We start from the raw sequence: 20166 nt of genomic DNA on the forward strand, positions 1-20166 counted from the left end.
CTTGGGTATTGCATGTAATAAAATATGATTTAAATGAAAGATATTGAAATAAAAGTTTCAATTTAGGAACTTGAGTGTATTGTTGTGAAAAGCCTAGTCAGCTATTTTTTATAGCTTCTTCTTTTCACAGGAAGAAGTGTAGGGATTCCTCATGCTTTATGCAAGTACAGTAGGTTTTAGATAGCAGGATCAGGTCCATAATTTGCCTTTCTTAAAACCTACAGTAAAAAAAATGAAAATAAATGCCATCACCATACAAACTACAAAGGTGAAAAAATGCTGTATCTTGCATTTTCCTACCTCCTGTGGCTAGGGACAGAATGCAGACATGCCACAATAATGTTTTTTATTTCTACTGTTCAAACCATATTAATGAGAACATCATTTTGGAGAACTAATTATTTCTATTTGTCTTGTGTCACACTTTCTAATTCCCCTATATTAGCACAGCCAAAGCAAATTAATTGCTTTTCCAGCAGTTGAACCTTGTCCAAGAATGAGCTCACATTCCCTTCCAGTTTTGCAGTTTCTAGGAGTGCATTGTGTCAAAAATTTCTCTTGATACTAAACATAGCCCAGAGAATATCTGTGCAGATTTCTGTTGCTGCTCACTTGATGAAATTTATAAGTTTAAGTGACCCACTAGGAAAGATAAAGTTCTTAGCTGCAAGATTATACATCAAAACAGTTAAAGTGAAATTAAAATTAAATGAATGAATCTCACTGAAGCAAAAAAAGCAGTAATTAATGGTTCCCTTAATTGTCTTCATAAAATGTTTGCATGGGTCTAATTTGCATAATTTGCATGTATTAATTAATCTTTCAAAGGAATTTTGTGCTGAGAGAAGCCAAAAAATCTCTTTGTTTTATTTAACATCTAATGAAATATTTATCTTCGTTAATGAACTTCTCATCTTCATTAAAATAAAAATTGCACAAGTTTGTATGTTTTAAATGTTTTTATAATTGAAGTATACAAAAAAAAAATTCTCTTCAGACCTACAGTATCTGAAAAACAAACACATTATTGCACATTCTGTGTCATTTTGACTACAGCAACATTTAAATTTGGAGAAACTCCATTTCCTGTACCAAAAGTTTTCAAGGGTTTTAAAGTTATTTCCATTTTATCTTAATTGATGATAATTTTTGTTCTTTATACTTCGAAAATAGGGATGACAAAGTAATCATTTTGGTATTTTTGTTATTGTCAACCTGTGATACCTCAGAAATCTTTTGGAACAGATATGCATAGAAATAATAGACACTAGCATCATAGGTTGGAGCTTAAAATAGTGCAGGATTTTGTACATTATATGGGCTTAGTTTATTCTCTACTAGACTAACAGTTGTAGAGAAAACATTTTGTGAGTTACTGCCTGGTGTTTAATGATTGGAGTAAGAGTGATGAATGTAAGTTACAAAGGACAGCCTTAGCTGCAGTGATCAGCAACTTTGAGACAGTATCCAGAATAGCCAGACATGCAGATTGAGAATATGCAGTGAGAAAAAAAAAAAAATAAAAGAAATCATCAGTACTGAAGCTTTGTGCAAAATTTCAATATAGTACTGCAAGGAGATGAGAAGAAATTGAGAGCTATTTCTGGAAAAAAATATAAAAGGACAATGATTGGGTGTTTTGGGAAAAAGGTGAAGACTATTATTTTAAAATGAGGGCCACCTAAAATCCCAAAGTAAACTATCAGCTAGTTAATATTGCTGGAAATAGTCTGTGGACAAAGAAGAAAGAGTACGGTTAAAGTAGTGTCTATACAGAATGTTAAAATGTGCATAGTAAGACAGGTGAAAAGGAGTTTGATTCACTTCAAGGATGAGTGCAATATTATTGGAATAATGAAAATATACTTGAAATAAGGAAATGATTGGGGGTTTATAATTTACAAGAAATTATATTTGCACAGTGAAACAGCACAATGTGATTTTTACTCATTTTCAATATGCCTGCATTTGCTTAAATCCCTGACCAAGTTTATTAGCGTGTTTGCATTCACTTTAGACATGCAATACTTGAGAAAGCCAGGCCTGCAGAGACCAAAAAGTAGGTGCTATTTAAGAGTGCTTCAGAATTTAATAAACAGGATGTTTAAGCTATCAAGATGGTATACAAAGTCATATATTCTTTACTGCATTATCCTATAATTTTTTCAACTGATAAGATAGAGTGGGACTTTGCTGATACCATAATGGCAGTATAGATATTGCTCTGTGTTATGAAGGTGTGGAATAGCTGCTGAGGCAATGTAATTATCTATAAAATACCCAAACAATATCAGTGGGAGGGATGTGTTCCACTTCACACATTTGTGGGGTAGATGTCTTTATCTGAGCTATTTGGCTGGACTCCTATTAAAGTCAATGAAGAGTAATAGACACATTTCTCCCTTTGAAGAAAATGAATCACGACTTCCAAGTTTATTCATTGATTGTAAAGAGAGTTTGCTAAACCAGCTCACATGCAGCTACGTACAGTGCAGGTGTCTGAAGTTAATGTGATGAATTTCATGTGTTGTGTATTTTCCTTTTTGCTTGCCTCAGAATTCCAGCATCACTTGTGACAGTAATCACACTACGAGCAGCTGCACTTCAGTCACTTCTTGTAACTACTGATGTTAGAAATGGGTAATTTTGCATCAGTTCTGGAAAACTATCCAAGCTTGACAATTCCTTTTCTGTTTCATATGATCCTGAATAGTTTAGAAGTTGCATTAAGCATGACTCAAATGTAGAAAAGAGAACTTTAATTCTGCATTAAAAGCTTTGCAGCATTTGTTTCATTTGAATGCTACCACACAAGGCACAAGGCATGAAAGAAGTCAGAGCATTCTGAAAACTCTGAAAAAAGAACAAAAGCAGCCATAAATTGAGAGATAGAAAAAGAGGTAGATGGACATATTACAGAACTCTAGAAGGGAAAATAGTATCATATTACTCATACAGTTGCATTATATTACTGTAACTTTATCACTATAACTGTACTGATTTGTTAGTTTTGGTCAACTAGTTAACATTTTGCCCTTTAAATGTAGTTATGCTTGCAAACAAGACATGGGCTGAGATTAACTTGACATAGTGTAGAAGTCTTCAATGTGGACATCTACATCTGTGCTTCTTGCCCTTGACCCTGGAGAGAATGGAAAGAAATATCTGTAGTAGAGTTCATCCCATTATAAATAATAATTAGAGTACCCCAGCATAGACTACTACAAATTTAGTAAGCTCAGGCATATTCCAGAAAAACTGGATTCAGTTTCTGGAGGTGAGAAAGCAATTTCTTTGGAGGTTGTTGTTGTTTGTAGTGTATGGAGTTTTTTCCCATACAATAAATCCATTTTAAAGCAAGGGTTGTAATTATACTCCAAGATTGTCTAATTGCAAAGAATTGATGTAGCATTTGACACAGTTACAAGAAGTATATACTAAGGAGTCACTGTTTTACCCATTTTACATTTTTCAGCAAAGAATTGAGTGGATAATATTGATTTCAGAATTTAAATGGTACCATTTGCTGGGGTGGCTTATATGCTTTACATCTGATGTTTTGCCCTTGAATGGCAAAGAAATACCTCATTTTGCATGCTTCCAGGCATTTTTAACCAATGCCTTAAGCCAAAACCAAGTTTTCATGCATAAAGAAAGAAATAATATCTACTGATTTCTTGATGGCAGCACCGATGCTTTGGTGTCACACAAGGGTGTTGTGAAACTTAATTAATATTTGTAAAGTATTCTGGATCTTGGATGAAAGGCACAGTAGAAGTTCAGTTACGTTATTAACTTCTGCTTTTATATTTTCTTTGGTGATGGATCAGAGTCCTAAGCATTAAAAAGTGGCAAAGAGAGGCGATGCAAGATACGGCAATTTACAACTATTATCAGCTAATTATAGTTAGTTTCAAATCTTGTACAGGGAAATAGCTGGAGAAATATTTTATGGGATTTAGCAAACTAATACTTGATTGCCTAAATTTTGTGTAAATGTACCTTACCTGAATCATCATATGAGAAAAAATTTAATAGATTGACTTACCTTAATTATTATGCATTAGATCAGAAATGGTATATTAATGAGTGACAGCATTTTGGTGTAGTACAGGACAGTCTCTCTTTTATAATCCTAAGATAACTGAGGGGTCAGAAATCCTGTTAAGGAGAATGAGAGTTCAACATTCACTTAAAATATTGAAGAGGCAAAAAAGAAGTTAGACTTAAAATGTAAATAAAACTACTGTGAGATGTTATCAGGCAGGCAGCCCTTTGTGCAGTGTTAAGAAGGCAATAATCTTCCTAAAATATCACTCCAACTTAATTGCTCTATTTTGTCAGTTGGAGAGAAAAAGAAAAAAAGAAAAGATAATTTTACCATCAATAAAGCAATATTAACTTTAACTAGCTAAGGGTCTGATGGCTTAATTTAAAACTGACCAAGGATTTTAGGTTTTGTCCTTTCCCTCTTTGGCAGTAATATTAAAAAAAAGAGGCATTTTTGTATCCTTGAGAAATAGGAAATATTTATAATACTTTATTTTAAGATAAACAAATTTTAATATGTAATACTCATATAAATTTTATCTTGTAAACCAGAAAAGCAAGAAATTACTATTTTAAATTTACTGTAATTCTAAAAATAGTGTTTTCTCACAGTGGTTATTTTTACATTGATATGATTAAGAATAAAATAAAACAATTTAACCTTTGTGTTATTCACAAATTTGGCTTTCCCATGGATTTGATGTGGAATTTGACCCATCTCTATTAGTATCTCAAGTTCCTGTGAAATTAAAAAAAAAAAAATAAATCAGCTATGAAAAGGAAGTATATAGGAAGTGAAACTAAAATTAACACATTTGGAAGGACTACTTACCCAGCATCACATTCTATCTAAGCTAAAATTTGCTGTCAGCATACATCTATAATAAGTATTCTTCCAGTGAACTGCCAGCTGGCTTGTAAAGAGGAAAATATATTCTATAGAATAGACTGCTAGCTTTAAAAAGAAATATTTTGCTTTTGCTCATTGTAGGGTTCCGTAACACCTGAAGGACATCCTGGGAGACAGCAGCATATATAATGATAATGTGATGTCATTTTGTTTTTCCTAGTTGAGAAACACAAAGTGTGTACCAGTAATGGTAAAAACATTTTTTCTATTATATTCTTGTCAGCCTTATTTTTTAAAAGTGATGCAGCCTCTAATAGCTTAGGAAAAGCAGCAATAGCATAATAGTGTGTTTTGTCATGGATGTTAGAAAGGATGGATCGCAACGTGCTACAGCTGGCCTTGGAAACAAAGTGTTCTGAAGGCAGGACCAAAAAATTTACAGTGCTGCTTTATGTGCATGAAATTAGAATATGGATTGTTGAAAATATACAATGCTGTATTAGATAATTCAAGTTTTGACTTGTTTATTTTGTCTATGTGTTGATTCTGCAGATTTTGCCTGTGACAAACTGTCGGTGCAACCATTGCATTAAAAGACATGTATTTTTCATGATATTGTTTCATACTGCAATATGCGGGCTACAACTCCTTTCAAGTAATCAAGCTATATTGAATACGAACATAAAGTAAAAAGCAGCAATAATTTGCTTTCATTTTTAGCTTTATACTCTGACTCAAAGATATACATTCTTAGCCATTGGAGAGAGAACAGTATCTTTGCACATTGCTGAATTGGACATAAAATACTGTGGCTGGATCAGACTCCTTGGCTTCACTGGAAATACTGGAAGCGTCATAAAAGTAGTACACTGACTGGAGGATCAGTTCCATTTTCAACCTTGCCATCAAATTTGTTATGACAATCACAGTCACTTTTGCTGCAGTAACTAAGCCATCAGATGCAATCTGGTTCCCAATGCTAAAATATTGAAAGACCAAAACACATAAAACATACAATATCAGTTTTATTCCGTTTCCAAATGGGCAGTAGTTCCAGAGCTTGATCTTAAACTTTCAGTGCATAGAAGAATCCTCATTTTATAAGGTTTCCCTCTTTTTTTCGCCTTTTTTTTTCATATTCTTGCAAAACCATTGACTCCTTAGATTTTCCAGCTAAAAATAACTTTATAGCCAAATGTATTTTACCAGGTCAGGTACTCAATAAATGCACTCAGGATATACTCAGTTTTTGCCTCTTTTTCTACTGAAGTAGCATAGCATTAGGGATACTAGATAGATACTAGATGGGCTTTAAAAATCTGCATTTTCAGATTCTCATATCACAGTTATATTCATAAAGATCATTTATTATATCCATCATTCTGGGAGACTACTCAGAGCTGAGTTTCTGCAAAAGAGTTGGTTTTTGTCTCATTATTTAATGTATATACAAAGAATGATTAGTTGCTCTTCTGTGATAAGCAAGTCAATTAATTTTATGTGGACTATATTCCTTGTTTTATACTAGTAGCCTGTTCTGAAATTATTCCAGTCTAAGTTCACCTTGAGCATGGGTAACTAGCATCTTAAACACTTTTCCAGGGAATGTCCTGCAAGTGATTTGTACAATGCCATTAGTGAGTTGCTACTGACAAGAAACACTGTAAGTGGAAGGCTGGGGGAGATGGGAAGAAGGAGGGAGATGGGTGGGGAAGAGTAAAAGCAACCAAGAAGTAACATTTTTCATTTTCTCTGTCTTGAGAAAATCACACTTCGAAGCAAGAAAATGTTACACTTCAGATATTTTGCACTGCTCATTGCTTCTGACTCCAAGGTAGTCACTTGATCCCAAAGTCATTGGTTAAGACTGCTCTGTGGTTTAATTTAGCCATTCTCTTTTCTCTTGCTTACTTTTTGATGATGAACCACGGTGTTAAGTTCTCTCTGGGAAAGCATGCTGCTTCCATATGGTCTGGGATTTCTGTAGTGGGGTGCATCCAGGACACAGTCTGTCATGACATGCTGTTTTTTCTGAGGAATCTCTACTGGCAAAGACACAGAGTGGTGCCAAATTCAAACCACCTGGCCCTAAGGCTAATTGAGTTTTTCCTGGGAGGGTAGAATAATCATTTTGAAGTACCTATCTGAAATTATGTTACCACTGAGAGGGAATGGGGAAGATTGGCTTGTCACTACAGTACTTGAATGCATCTATGAAGATATATTCAAGATGGAAGTTTACAATTAGTTAGGGGAACTAGTTTGAGCTCTAAATTGAATAGCAACATACCTGGGCTAGCATTAGCACTTGCCACAGAAGCAGAGTTCACTCATAATCTAAAATGTTGGTAGTTTTCATTCTGGAAAAGAACAAAGGCATTTTGCTTAAGTATTGCTTCATAGCTATCTACTGGGTTAGACCCCATTTACATGTTTCAGCTTGAAGTCTTCCACAGAATTAACATGAGCTGATTTTGTTTTCAGTTTTATGTTATGCTACTCATGCTAAACCCTGGGAACTTCATTAAGATCTATGTCTATTTCTGTGTGCTGGAAGGATTATGTGTGACTTCAGTTCATAGCTCATTTCCTTGGGCATGACTTCTGGTTTGATTTTCTTTTTCCTCTTGTCCTGGAACTGCATGGCACTGCTTGGTGCCATAAACTTGCTTTCATACAAAATACCTAAAAGCAGTGAGATTAAGTTACGCATGTTTTGACATCCCATGCATCCTTAATAGATTTTCCATAAGCTTGCTGCTGTGCAATTTATCTATTTTACAGCCTCATTCCTTCCTGTTCTGCATGTGACTATTTCTTCATGTTTTGCGTTGGGCGTTTTAGCACACAAATGAGAACAAGGGTGGTTGTGTATTAAAGTGGGGTGCTAATGTGATACTGACACTAAAAAAGGATTCCACATATTCCAGAATTATGTATGCAGACTCATATAGCTTTCTTTAAGTGGCCTCTATTTTCCAGTAAACTTTGCAGCAGTTCACACATCATCTCAGTTACATACTCTTGTATTAACTGTGGTGTTTAATCTAAAAACAACAAAACACTAGTCTGCCTTTTAGTTACTTGGGCAACATGAAATTCAAATTACTTGTTTAGAAGAGATGTGTTTAGAAGAGAAGAGTGAGGTGGGTTTATGATTCTGTGAACCAGAAGAGGTGCTCTGCATAGGAGTAGGTATTAGATCTAAGTCTTTTCTTGTGTTTTGAAAAGTAATGGAGTAAAGCTCTAGAAAAGATAATACCTTAGAAAAGCTCATCTTCATAAATTATTTATATCTGCTGAAAGAAATGAACATCACACTGTCTGTTGATGGAGAGTATTAACTATGGCCACAACTATTCCTAGCAAAAAAATGATGACCCGTGTTATTTTTTCAGAATTGCATAAAAGATCTTTATTATTCATATTTTATTATGGAATCTGTAGTTGTATACACCTGTATCCTACCTACTGTATCAGCTTCTAGTTGAGTGATGGAAAAGATTTGACTGCATTTCCTGAACTGCTCTGCATGTTTATGGAGGGTTGTTTTAAAGAAATACTGACTTACATAGATATTTACTGTAATTCAAGAAAAACTGCTGGAAGCTCCAAAAAACACTGATCTACTGTATTTTGTTTCAATTTCATTTTATGACCACTTTTTCTCTCCAGAAAAGAAAAGTAATTATTTTTTTAAGCCTGTTTTAAGCTTAACTGTATGTTAATATCTTGTATGTAAGATTACTTTGATGATGATGTTTAGTGTAAAAAAAGTTTTCATATGAGCAAGGCACAAAAAAGGAGACAAAATGGAGAGAAGTGAAAGAAGACAGATCACACTAAAGGGATAAGTAGTAAATTCTGTTTCCATCTAGACTTTACAAAATAACACCAAAACAAAACAAAGGGAAAGAAGGTGCCAGTCAGAAACTACGTTCCAATATTCAATTCTTTGTCAATTTTATGCTATCAGATCCAAGGTTGCTTGCTGATATTAAAAAAAAAAAAAAAGTTGTTTATGTTTCTGGAAATACAGTAACAAATAGAGCCCACCATTTTGTAGAACTTGAAACTGTTTTATGCAGTACAGATTGTTCAGCACCAAAATTATCCACACTGTGATACAAACAGCAGTGAACACAATGAGCTGTGGAAGCTCACAAGCTGATTGTATTTAGCTGTGACTTCATCGTTTAATAACTTTTCCACATGATTCTTCAGTTGAAAGGATTTTGTTCTGTTTTGTATCTCTGTTGTTGTTGTTTATCATTACTCATTTTTTCTTTTTTTTTACCAACATGAAGTGACACAGTACAATGCCTTAGTGACTCAAGTTCAGTGCTTGTAAGTAATCAGTTCTGTTGCCTTTTTTTGATATGGCTTCTTCTGTTTATACAAATAGAAAAAGGGTTGCTAAGTTAGTGAAGCAACAGGAAAAGACAATGATTTTTTTAAAAAAAATCTATTTATTTTAAACAATTTCTCATCTTACTAGTTCAGTTTTTTCAGTCCTCAAAATGGCCAGTTTTATGCATTCTATATGATCTTCATATAATAGAAGGCGACATATTCAGGTACTCCCCTGCTTTGTTAGTTTACTAAAGACCAGATTGCTGACCTTTAGCTTACTCCCACAGTAAAATTGGAGTAATGGAAATATGTATGAATGATTAAAACACATGGTAAAATCACTGATAGAAGATAATTCAATGTTTGGAAATAATTGTGAAAAAAGGTGTTTAGATGCTCTTTTTTGCACACCCATAGTTTAGTTTTATGTCTTAAATTACAATTAAAATCTCCAATGTATAAATTGCTATTTTAAAAAGAAACACATGGACGTCTCAGTTTCCTGCATATTTGCACTGAGTATTAACACAAATATATTTGTACATGAATGTTAAGTAGAGAAATGAAAGGTGTATGATTAATAACAATATGCAAATTTGAAACTAATTTATTGGTGTTACACAAAGGGCAAACTGGGATAGTGTTTGGCCAAATATGTTTACATACTTCATATTTGCATGCATTTAATGAACATGCAGTGTGAAATCACCCATCTTTGCATAAAAACTGGATGAGCACTTTTTTTAAAGAACAAATTGCTTGAGTTTCAAAGCCTCAATGGTTGAGCCAGCTTTCCTGCATCTCCTGTGCTCTGCTAGGGAAGATGGCAGGGGATCCATCCATGTTCCCCAATACGTGATCTACTTGTGCTGCCAGTAACAATGTCAGCTCAGTATATATCCCTCTGTCCCTCCTTTTCAGTGTTGAGTTGTAAAACCTCAGAGTTCTAATTAACTCTAGACACTGGGAGGAATTATTTCCCCTGACAATGGACTGGTTTGCACTTCTTTAAGAATACTATGAAAAGTTATGTACAGTTGATTCCATGACTCAATTTTACAAACGCTGGGCTTCTTGTCTCACATTCTGCAAACTGGAAAAGATTCAAGTTCACCATAAATTATTTTCCCATGATTAAAAAGTTAGACTCCCATTTTTATCTTCCATCTTCAGTGGAAAATAAATCCTCTTGTGTCTTAATTTGGAATGAAATATATGAAGAGTATACAAAAATATATTTCCTCCTTAATTAGTTGTTTCCTTTAAGTTTTTTTTGAGGAAGGGTTACAACTTGACTAAGATCCCTTCCATCTGCCACAATATGCTTGCTTTTATTTTGACTTCCCATTGCTGTCTTATCAAATATCGCATGAATCATTACCATTTGTTTGCCATCCCTTTCTTTTGTTTTGTTTCTCTTCCTCCAAATGATTAAAACATCAACTTGAATGAAAGGTTAGAAGTACACTGTGATTCACATTTGCCCCATCTTATTAAAACAAATAAACCAACCAATAATATAATTTTAATGTGCTTGAGCTATGGCATGCAGATGCTTTTATCAGCTCTGGGCTGAAGAGGTTGTGTGCATTCGGGCATGCACGTACAACTGTTCTTTGAAAGGGACAAACCTCATTAAGATTACAGGTGCCTGGAAATAACTTCTGAGAAAATAGCTACCATTTTCAATAAAGCTACTTCCTAACAGGAAATGCAATTTATTATGTTACTTAGCACAAGTGAGCAGCTTTGCTTTGATTTAGATATGAGTAGCCCCATTTAAGGTCACAAATATTTTATTTCTTTTAAGCTGAAGTTAGCAGTTTTTAATGGTTGGAGGATCTGGCAACAGTATACTCAGTTTCAGCATGAAGCATCTGCTGCCTTTAAGAGCACATGGGCTAGTCCTGGGGATTTTCTGTTGCAACATGTGATTTTAGAAGAGGACCCTGAGCTCAGGTCAGCTCAGTCACCAGCCACAGAGAGGACAGAGGATTCAAATGGATTTTTATGAGTGAAGAACCTTTTATTTTCATTAAATACATATGCATGTATAGTTTTATTTGGTTGCTGTTGTTGTTTTTTTTGTTATTTGTGCTAATATAGTCCTTAGAGGATTCAGCTAACACTGCTATTATCTTCCTAAGGACAAGAAAAGAGACTGAGAAACCATGAACATCTCTGTTACCTAAAGTGAAAAGGGAAAGAAACAGAAAGTTTGAAACAGAGAAAAGAAAATCATGGGGTGGGGGGCGGAACCAAACTAAAATCACAGAAAATTTCAGAGCCATATTTGGGAATAAAGTTCCTGTCTTTCCAACAAGAGACATCAACCTTTGCTCTTTGAAAGTACAAAGAGATGAATAGATACACTTCAAATACCCTTAATACCCATTTTGAGTAAAAATTGGCTTCTATCACTGACCTGTGCATATTTGACAAAAATATGTTAACTGAAGTTAGGACTTCGAGCAGCTAAAACTGTGGCTAATTTGATGTAAGGGTTATTGGATCATGGGCTGGGATTTGCTATTCTACAGCTCACAAATTACAATTTAAAAAAAAAGGATAAAAAAATTATTCACACCTTGACATCCTAACTTGCCAAAGCTCAGACTGAGATTTCATATCTTGCAATTTGTTTTCTGAGAAACCTGGTCTAGTGAAAGGAATCCCTACCCATGGCAGGAGAGTCGACCTTGGTGATCTTTAAGGTCTATTCTTTAAGGTCCTTGGTGATCTTTAAGGTGATCCAACCCAAAACATTCTATGACCCTGTGATCTTCCTTCTCACAAAATATTTTGTCCTTTTCTTCTTAACATGGACTCTGGGGGTTTCTTTCTTATCAGCTCTTTGTGTGAAACTACTGTATCTTTTTGTCTCTTTGGTCACTTGGTTGGTTGTTTTTAGCTCCTATCTATATAAAACACTATGCTTTTCCTAAGGAGAATTTACCTCAGTAGGTTTTTTTAAAATAGCAAATGACTGAACTCAGATGTGACAGCACACCTTGGATGTTTATTGCAGATTTTCATAAATGAAACACTGCAGTATTATAGTCATGATGATCACTGTTGTTACATTTATTTTTAAAGCAACTCTGAGAATACAAACTAGAATACAATTTTTTGGACGGCAAACAACCCTACTGGGACTTGCACTGAGTGGCAGAAATACCTACATTACCATCTAATGGATGACTTACTTAGTTTGCAGCTGAAGACAAAACCTAGCATTTCATTGTACATTTTTATCAGTTTATGAGTTTGCATATTAATAGTAATAATATTTGAGTGGGTTTGTGTTTTTCCCTCTGAAAATGCTGGGCCCACAGAGATACTTACTGCAAGCTGCCCACAGAACACTAAAGTGAATCATTGCCCAGATGACATCTCTGTGGGAATGCATTCTGAGGCATATGATTTGTTTCAGCATTGCAAACTTTTATGTCAGTTCCATTTGTTTGTTTTTTATAACATTGATGACCTTTTAGCTATTTGGACATGTTCATTTAAAATCCTCAAAATTAATCTTAATTAAAAAGAGTTGAACTAAAAAAATACTCCCTCATTCAGGGTAGAATTTCTGTCATATCAATCCACAGACAAAAACAAATGATATTTAGGAGTAATGGCATTTTCAGTTTGAGTTACTAGCATGAGCTTGTGTGATCTTGCTGAACGCTGCCATTTGCAAAAGAGCAATTAAAACAGATGACAATCTGCTAATCACACACAGTTCTATTTAGAAATTTAGCAGTATTTTTCCCAGTTTGTGTTTTTGCTTGACTTCCTAAGAGTAAAAGTAAGTTTTATGTACTTACATTGTATATAACAGTATGTAAATTTGGGAAACTTCACCACAGATCAACAGTTTTCAGTAGGCTAAAAATATACCCCAGCATTGTAAACATCCTTAGTGAAAGCTCTGTGTGTGTGTTTGTGTAGTATGTGTTTGTATGCATATGTTTGTGTGGCTAAAATATTCCATATTTATTTTACATAAAATTGTTTTTATGCTGATAGACAAACTCTGCATTTGTTAACAGAAGAAAGTAATGCAATAGGCCTGATAAATTAAAGCTGATTGGGAGGCAGAAGGCACAGGCATGCTTGGGATTTAGGATTTAGAAGTAGTGGCATTTTCACATTGGCTTACAAAGGATGAGCTGGCTCGATTTGCTGATCACTTTCATGATTTGTAGGTTTTGTCTGTGATTTTAACCTTGAAATCATTAAAGGCCTATCAGTGGTAATACTCCACTTGTATTCAGATAGGAGCTCTGGCTACACCTAGAGGCGAAGTGATTCTGGTGGCTTTGACAACAACACTGAGAAGTTCTTGTCATTTGGAAAGAATCTCAGAACATTAAGAATAGGGAGAGAAATGGCTAGGAACAAGGTAGTAGGAGTCACCAATGAAAGAGACAGCAGTCAAATACAGGAATTGTATCTGATCACCTCTTTGTGATGCGAGGTCATCGTTCCTCTGCAGAGCTGTGAGTTTTTCTTAGCACAGTTTGAGGCCTTTGAGTTTCTGAAGTGCACTGCTATTCACCTGTTGCTCGTTCTTCGTGAGCTACATGAACTTCTCAGCCACAGTTCTGTGACCACTCCCCTGGGGAGCCTGTTACATTCCCATCCCCACTCTGGGTGAAGAACCTTTTTCTGATATCTAACCTAAGCCTCCCCTGACTTGGCTTTATGCTGTTTGCTCAAGTCACTGGTGATGAGAGTGAAGAGATCAGCTTCTGCCCTTCCACTTTCCCGTGTGAGGAAATTGAAGATTGCAGTGAGGTCTCCCCTCAGTCTCCTCCAGGCTGAACAGACCCAATGACCTCAGCTGGTCCTCATACAGCTTCAGCACTCCCAACCCTTCACCATCTTCATTTTCCTCCTTTTGGTGCTGATAGCTTAATGTCTTTCTATATTGTGGTGCCCAAAACTGTCCCCAGCACTCGAGGTGAGGCTGCCCCAGTGCAGAGCAGAGCGGGACAATCTCCTCCCATGCCTGGCTGTGATGCTGTGCCTGATGCCCCCCAGGACAGGGCTGGCCCTCCTGACTGCCAGGGCACTGCTGGCTCGTGTTCAACTTGCCAGTGACCAGGACCCCCAGGTCCCTTTCCATGGCACTGCTCTCCAGCCTGTTGTTCTCTAGTCTATGCACACGACCAGGATTTCTCCACCCCAGGCGCTGAATCCAGCACTTGCCCTTATTAAACTTCATATGGTCTGACTGCTCACCTCTCAGTAGTTGAGGTCTCTGCAAGGCCTCTCTGCCCTCGAGGGAGTCAACAACTCCTCCCTGGCAAACTTAGTATTCTTTCGAGTACTGTGGCCAAGCTGTTAATGAAGATGTTGGAGAGAACTTATACATATAAACAAGTATCCTCTTAGTTTGTAAGGAAAGTGCTTTGTAGAGCTGCCTGTTTCTATTCTTATTCATTGTCTGTGGATACAGAATACAGGATCTGATAGTGTCTTCTTTTAAAAGTGAAAAACCTCCTATTGATTTCACTGCCAGGTTGGATCCTTAAGCACTGTAAAATAGAGCTGACTTTTGAAAATGTACTGCTGTTTATCTTTTGTTGGCTGCTACAAGGATTCTGCTTCCTGCAGCTGTATTTTAAACTGAGAATTAGTTTTAATACATATTTTATTTTAAAAGGTAAATGGAGACCTAGTATAATAAAATTAGTTGCCAACTGCAGGTTATCAGAATGTTAGGACATGGGAATTATACATAGCACTCATTAGCAAGCGTGAATTCAGGATAGTCAAAGTGCTGGTATATATGCAGAGTAATACTCCTGCAGAGGTATCTAGACAGCTTTAGTGCTGTAAATGTTTATTGTGTTTATTCAATATGTTTGGGAGAACTGCATGGAAATGTAGCTAGCTAGCTATCCTGCACTTAATGCAGATTTTCTTTGGAGATGGTGCTCCAGGCCTTCAGTTTTACTGAGTTCCATTTCAGAGGCCCCTTCTTTCTCCCCTGAGTTCCCATAAGCATTTTGGTTGGTTTTCATGCATCAAATAATAATAAAAAAGTCTTTAAGTTGAGGCCTTACTCAATTCCTTTTTATTTCTCCTCAGTGCCAAAAAAGACCGTAAAGAGCGAAAAGAGAATAGAAATGGTTCTGAGAGGAAGCACTTTTATGTAGTGGGAAAGTTATCATGTACTCTGCCAAAAAAAAAAATATATATATATATATATAAAAAATAAAATAAAAAAAATTAGGGAAATGGAAAGGTGGGGAGAAAGTAGCAAAAGGGCATATACTGCTGAAGTTCACAAAAGAAAACTAGTGGTGGAAAAGGAAAAACAAAGGGACATTAGATAAGAATCACTTCCACACAGTGATTCTCCAGCTTCCCATTTTCCCCAGTCATTCTGAAAGAGCTGGAAAGGAGTGTGCAGAAGGTTTTACAGCTGTGTGGTGTGTACTTCTGTCTACTTTCAGGTTAACTTTTCTTTCTTTCAACAATTACAGTAAGTTCATGGAGGTGATGCCATATCTTTCAGTGATAACTTAGCATTTAAAAAATTTGAACAAATTTGCGCAGGTTTGTCTCACACAGGTTATTTGCTTCACTGTATATCTAATTTTTATTGTATATCTAATAAAAAAATTCTATAAATAGATTTGGAATAAAAATGTTGGACTAAGCAAACCAAAACAGGAACTTCTGAAATCTTAGAAATATTTATTGAATTTACACAGATTTAAATAAGAAGTTCATGCAAACTTTAAGAGCTGAGATACAGCTTGTAGTTGCAAATGCTTATATTCTAAAATATAAATAGTGTTTAGTAATTATGCACTGGGGAGGAATAATTGCTTCATAAAGTGCTTTATTCACATGGGGACAACACTTTCTACCCTACAGGTCAGAAAGCTGAGAAACTTCTCTGTTTTCTGTATTTTAAAAAAATAATCTTTAAATTCTATCAAAGTAGGTGTATATACGATGTTCATGGCCCAAGTGAAGAAAAAATTGCTTTGTACTTACAAATTAGGTGAAAATATGTTGTGGCAGTAAGTTATCTTCAAATTTTTCTAGATCAACACTTACTGGTTAGGTGGGCTTAGTGTTTTACATGTTCCCTCACATATCTCACTTAAATATATGCTCCTCACTTGGGTGGAAAAAATGTTGTGAGAAACGTGCTTACATCTTTAACATAGTAATTGTTCAGTTAATCTCATTTATGGGGGGAAGGAGGCTATACTTCACTGATACCGTTTAAATATCCTATACCGGGTTCTATATAAATAGCTACAAATGTGCACAATGGTTACATTACATGGTATATTTAACAACACAGCTAAATCAGAAAGTATGAGCTATGCCTTTAGTGATGGGAGTACTAATGATTGCATGCAAGAAGATTTTTTTGCTCTGCAACCATGAAGGAAATAATTGCTGTTCAGCACTGTTCAGTTATGTTTGCATATCAGTAAAAACACATGCACAGAGGCTCCACCTACATTCCTAGTGCCCTAGCAGTGATATGAGTCCAGCATACATTAAAGCTTCAGAAGTTGTTTCAGTTTTCACAACTTGCAAAGTGCGTGTAATTTTCAACAGAGTTAATTTGACCACTGACAGATGAAATTGCCAAGGTGACATTCAGGTTTTGTGATTTTCTTTTATTTTAGACAAAAATACCAGAGGGGACATTTTACAGATTTGTTGCATGACTACTTCCGCTGAGGTTTTAAATCTTGTGGGGTTTTTCCTCTTTTTGATTCATTCAAGATATAAATATATAAAGCAAATGTTTCTCTTTCATATTTTAGATGGAAGACTTTATTTGAAAACTACTGTCATGTATTGAATTTTTCCTGCTGAAAATACGTGTGCTACGGTAAAGAACGTTGCAGTAAGACATTGGCTCATAAGGAGTTCTGTGGAAACAAAATGTTTTCAAACCAACTTCCTCAACTTCATTTATCAATGTTCTTCAAAAATGTAAAGAATTCTGCAAGAGTGTCCTCCTTTGGTTATCTCCTGTGGCTCAACCTGGAGATCTAGAGAATGTTTGTAAATGTACAGTAGCACTGTTCTCACAGCGAAAATCTGCATCTCTGCGCTGGACTATTGTATCCAAAATTGCAGGCGGTCAGAACAAGGCTGAGTATTCCCTTTTTCAAGGAATGCAGACTCTCCTCTGATGATTCTATATTTGAGCACATCCAATGATCCTTCCAGCGGTGTCCAAGTACACTTACAGACTGTTATACCATACTGAAACCAGCAAGACAGCTCAGAAATGAACTTGTAGAGGGCATAAGAGGATTCTTATTTAAAAAAAAAAGGAAAAAAAAAAAGGTAAAAGAAGAAAAAATTGATACATTCAGTTTTCAAACTATGATCGTGGGTTTTCTTCTAAAGACATTTTTTCCACATGCTTTCTGAGAGACCAACACATATATGTTAGACTACATTAAGTGAAATGGAATTTTGTGTAAGTGAAAAGAAATGCTGAATGTAAACAAACTGTTTTACCATTCACAAAGTCTCTTTTCCTAAAATAAAATTGAAAAAAAAATAATAAAAAGAATAATAGTTTCTCATTGTAAACTGGCAGGGGTTTATGAAATAAAAGACTTTGCTTCTAATCAAAATGTTGGTCACATGTACAGTATATAACACAAATCACACAAGGAAGGTATTATGTATGCAGTAGAAATCTAGAGTTTAGGAAATGAAACTTTTAGATAATATTGTTTTGTCACCCTGTTGGTCAGAAAGACACCTTTCTAGTTTTAACGCATGCAGGCATGTAAATATTTGTCCTGGAGTCACAGTATTACTGAATGAGATCTTAAGCATCTGGTAAGAAGTCAGAATTCTGTATCAGCCACTTTTATTTGTATATTGAGCCCTGGTTAGTGCCCTGACTAGTGCACTTCTAAGAATGGACTGTGGCTGAGCAGTGAGTCAAAATGCCAGAAATATTTTTATATGTTAATGTCATATTACGTCAATGTTGCTAAAAAAAAAAAAACAAACCTAACAAACACTTGATGTATCAGTCCAATTCCACGTAGAACTGAGTGATACAGTTGAAGTCTATTGTCCCTCCCACCTTGTCTTAGGGATGGATGGTTATGTGTTCCTTTCACTGTCTTTATGAAAGCTACAATATGTGTTTTCACCTTTGTGCTGATAACTGGAAGTAAGCTGCAAAACACTGCTTATTACATTACTAAAAATTATGTTCTTTGCTTTGCGTACTTTTGGGTTACCCCTTTAAAGACTGATTTTGTGAATCAGTGCTATTACTGTAAGTTTTGTGATTATGCTTTCTTCATCTAATGTTTTATGCATATAAAATATTATTTATTTCATGGAAACATATCAAAACCTTAAATGTCTAAGATGCCTAACTTAAAGCAAATATTTCTTTAAAAGTAGTTCCGATTGGATATTAATATTGTTTTGTCAAAAAAAAAATCTAATGTTTTGTAAACTCTAGCACTGAGCTTCTATAGTTTGTAGGTCTTCCTTGCAATACTGGTACACATTTATTTTGTGCAGTTCATATTTACTCCACCACAATCCTTTTTTAACAATAGAAAGATGTATATACAAGTTCACATCACAGTAATTTTTTTAAAGAAATATTGAGCAATATTTTTCATTAAATATTGTTGTCTAATACTTTGTAGTGATGTTATTTTCTAACCATGATTCTTTCATGATTGTCATAGTTGCTTAAACACACATGGGATTCTGTACTCCAGTTTTTTCATATGCAGTCTTTAAAGGGTTAACAGCTGTAAAGTTAGATGGATTTGTGGCAAGCTTTTGAATCATTCATATCTGAAAGAGAATTAAAAGCCTACAACTGAAATATGTACTAGCATTTACCATTGCTCTGCTCCTTGCATAGAGTCACCTGTAAGTAGGTTTAGTAGTTTTACAGTATATTCTTTCAAGACCTTTGGGAATGCCTCAGTGTTTGGCTTGGTACATAAACAGAAGTGTTTAGGATTAAAGGGGAACCAATTTATGAGCTGGACGTTTAGAAAGAATCTTGCTAAAAACTGTAAATATTACAGAACATGAGATGTTACCGTAAATTGAAGTTTCTTGCCCCTCTTTAGTTTTACAAGTTTTGGGTTGGTATTTTGGTTTTGGTTTTTGATTTGGATTTATTTTTTTTTTGGCATAGATTATGAAGAAAAGTTGTCCTCATGTTATTGTTTATATGCTTTTGTAATCTTAAAGATATTGATGTCTAGTTGTTCTATATTATAACCACATTTGCGCTCTATGCAAGCCCTTGGAACAGAACATACTCATCTTCATGTAGGACCTATGAAAATTGTCTATTTTTATCTATATATTTAAAGTTTTCTAAAAATGAAAAAAGGTTATTACGAATTTTGTTGTACAAAAACTGTACAAAAATCTGTTTTTACATCATAATGCAAGAATTGGAAATTTTTCTATGGTAGCCTAGTTATTTGAGCCTGGTTTCAATGTGAGAACCACGTTTACTGTTATTGTATTTAATTTTCTTTTCTTTTCAACAATCTGCTAATAAAACTGTCTGAAATCTCCCTGTGACTTTATTTACAGTTCATCTTTATTAAATTTTCTGAAATGCATAACATCAGAGGAATATTTACTTTCTAATGGGAGGCATCTAAAAACAACATAAGTCAGCTCTTTGTAATGTGAGGAGAACAATGCTGAATGATTTTATTTAACATGCAACTGCTTCTATCTCTAATATGAATTACTGTGGTGAAAAACATCATAAAAGCACACTCTGTGGTTATTGTTTAACAAGCATATTTTCCATTTTTTTTCTTGCCAGCTAAGCAAACTCCCCCATCTACATGATTTATTTATGTACATTTCTCAGTTTATGAAGCTGTTATTTGTACCTTTTT

The 20166-nt window shown here is 35.0% G+C and overlaps 1 protein-coding gene across 4 annotated transcripts in view; it reads left to right on the plus strand.

Annotated features, from left to right (window-relative positions):
- DACH1 (dachshund family transcription factor 1) overlaps window positions 1–19830 on the plus strand; it is a 353019-nt gene extending 333189 nt beyond the window's left edge. For all 4 annotated transcript variants that reach the window (XM_088051990.1, XM_088051989.1, XM_005516415.3 and 1 more), the window contains one exon: window positions 17059–19830. Coding sequence is in view for 2 of the 4 variants with exons in the window: in XM_088051989.1 (XP_087908115.1) it covers window positions 17059–17096 (38 nt within the window). In the remaining 2 variants the exon portion in view is untranslated. The remainder of the gene's footprint in view (window positions 1–17058) is intronic.
- Window positions 19831–20166: the final 336 nt, after the last annotated feature.

The sequence above is a fragment of the Pseudopodoces humilis genome, chromosome 2 (genome assembly GCF_049639895.1).
Source record: "Pseudopodoces humilis isolate 2021_Gansu_Grassland_sample_001 chromosome 2, ASM4963989v1, whole genome shotgun sequence".
NCBI classification, from domain to species: Eukaryota; Metazoa; Chordata; class Aves; order Passeriformes; family Paridae; genus Pseudopodoces; species Pseudopodoces humilis.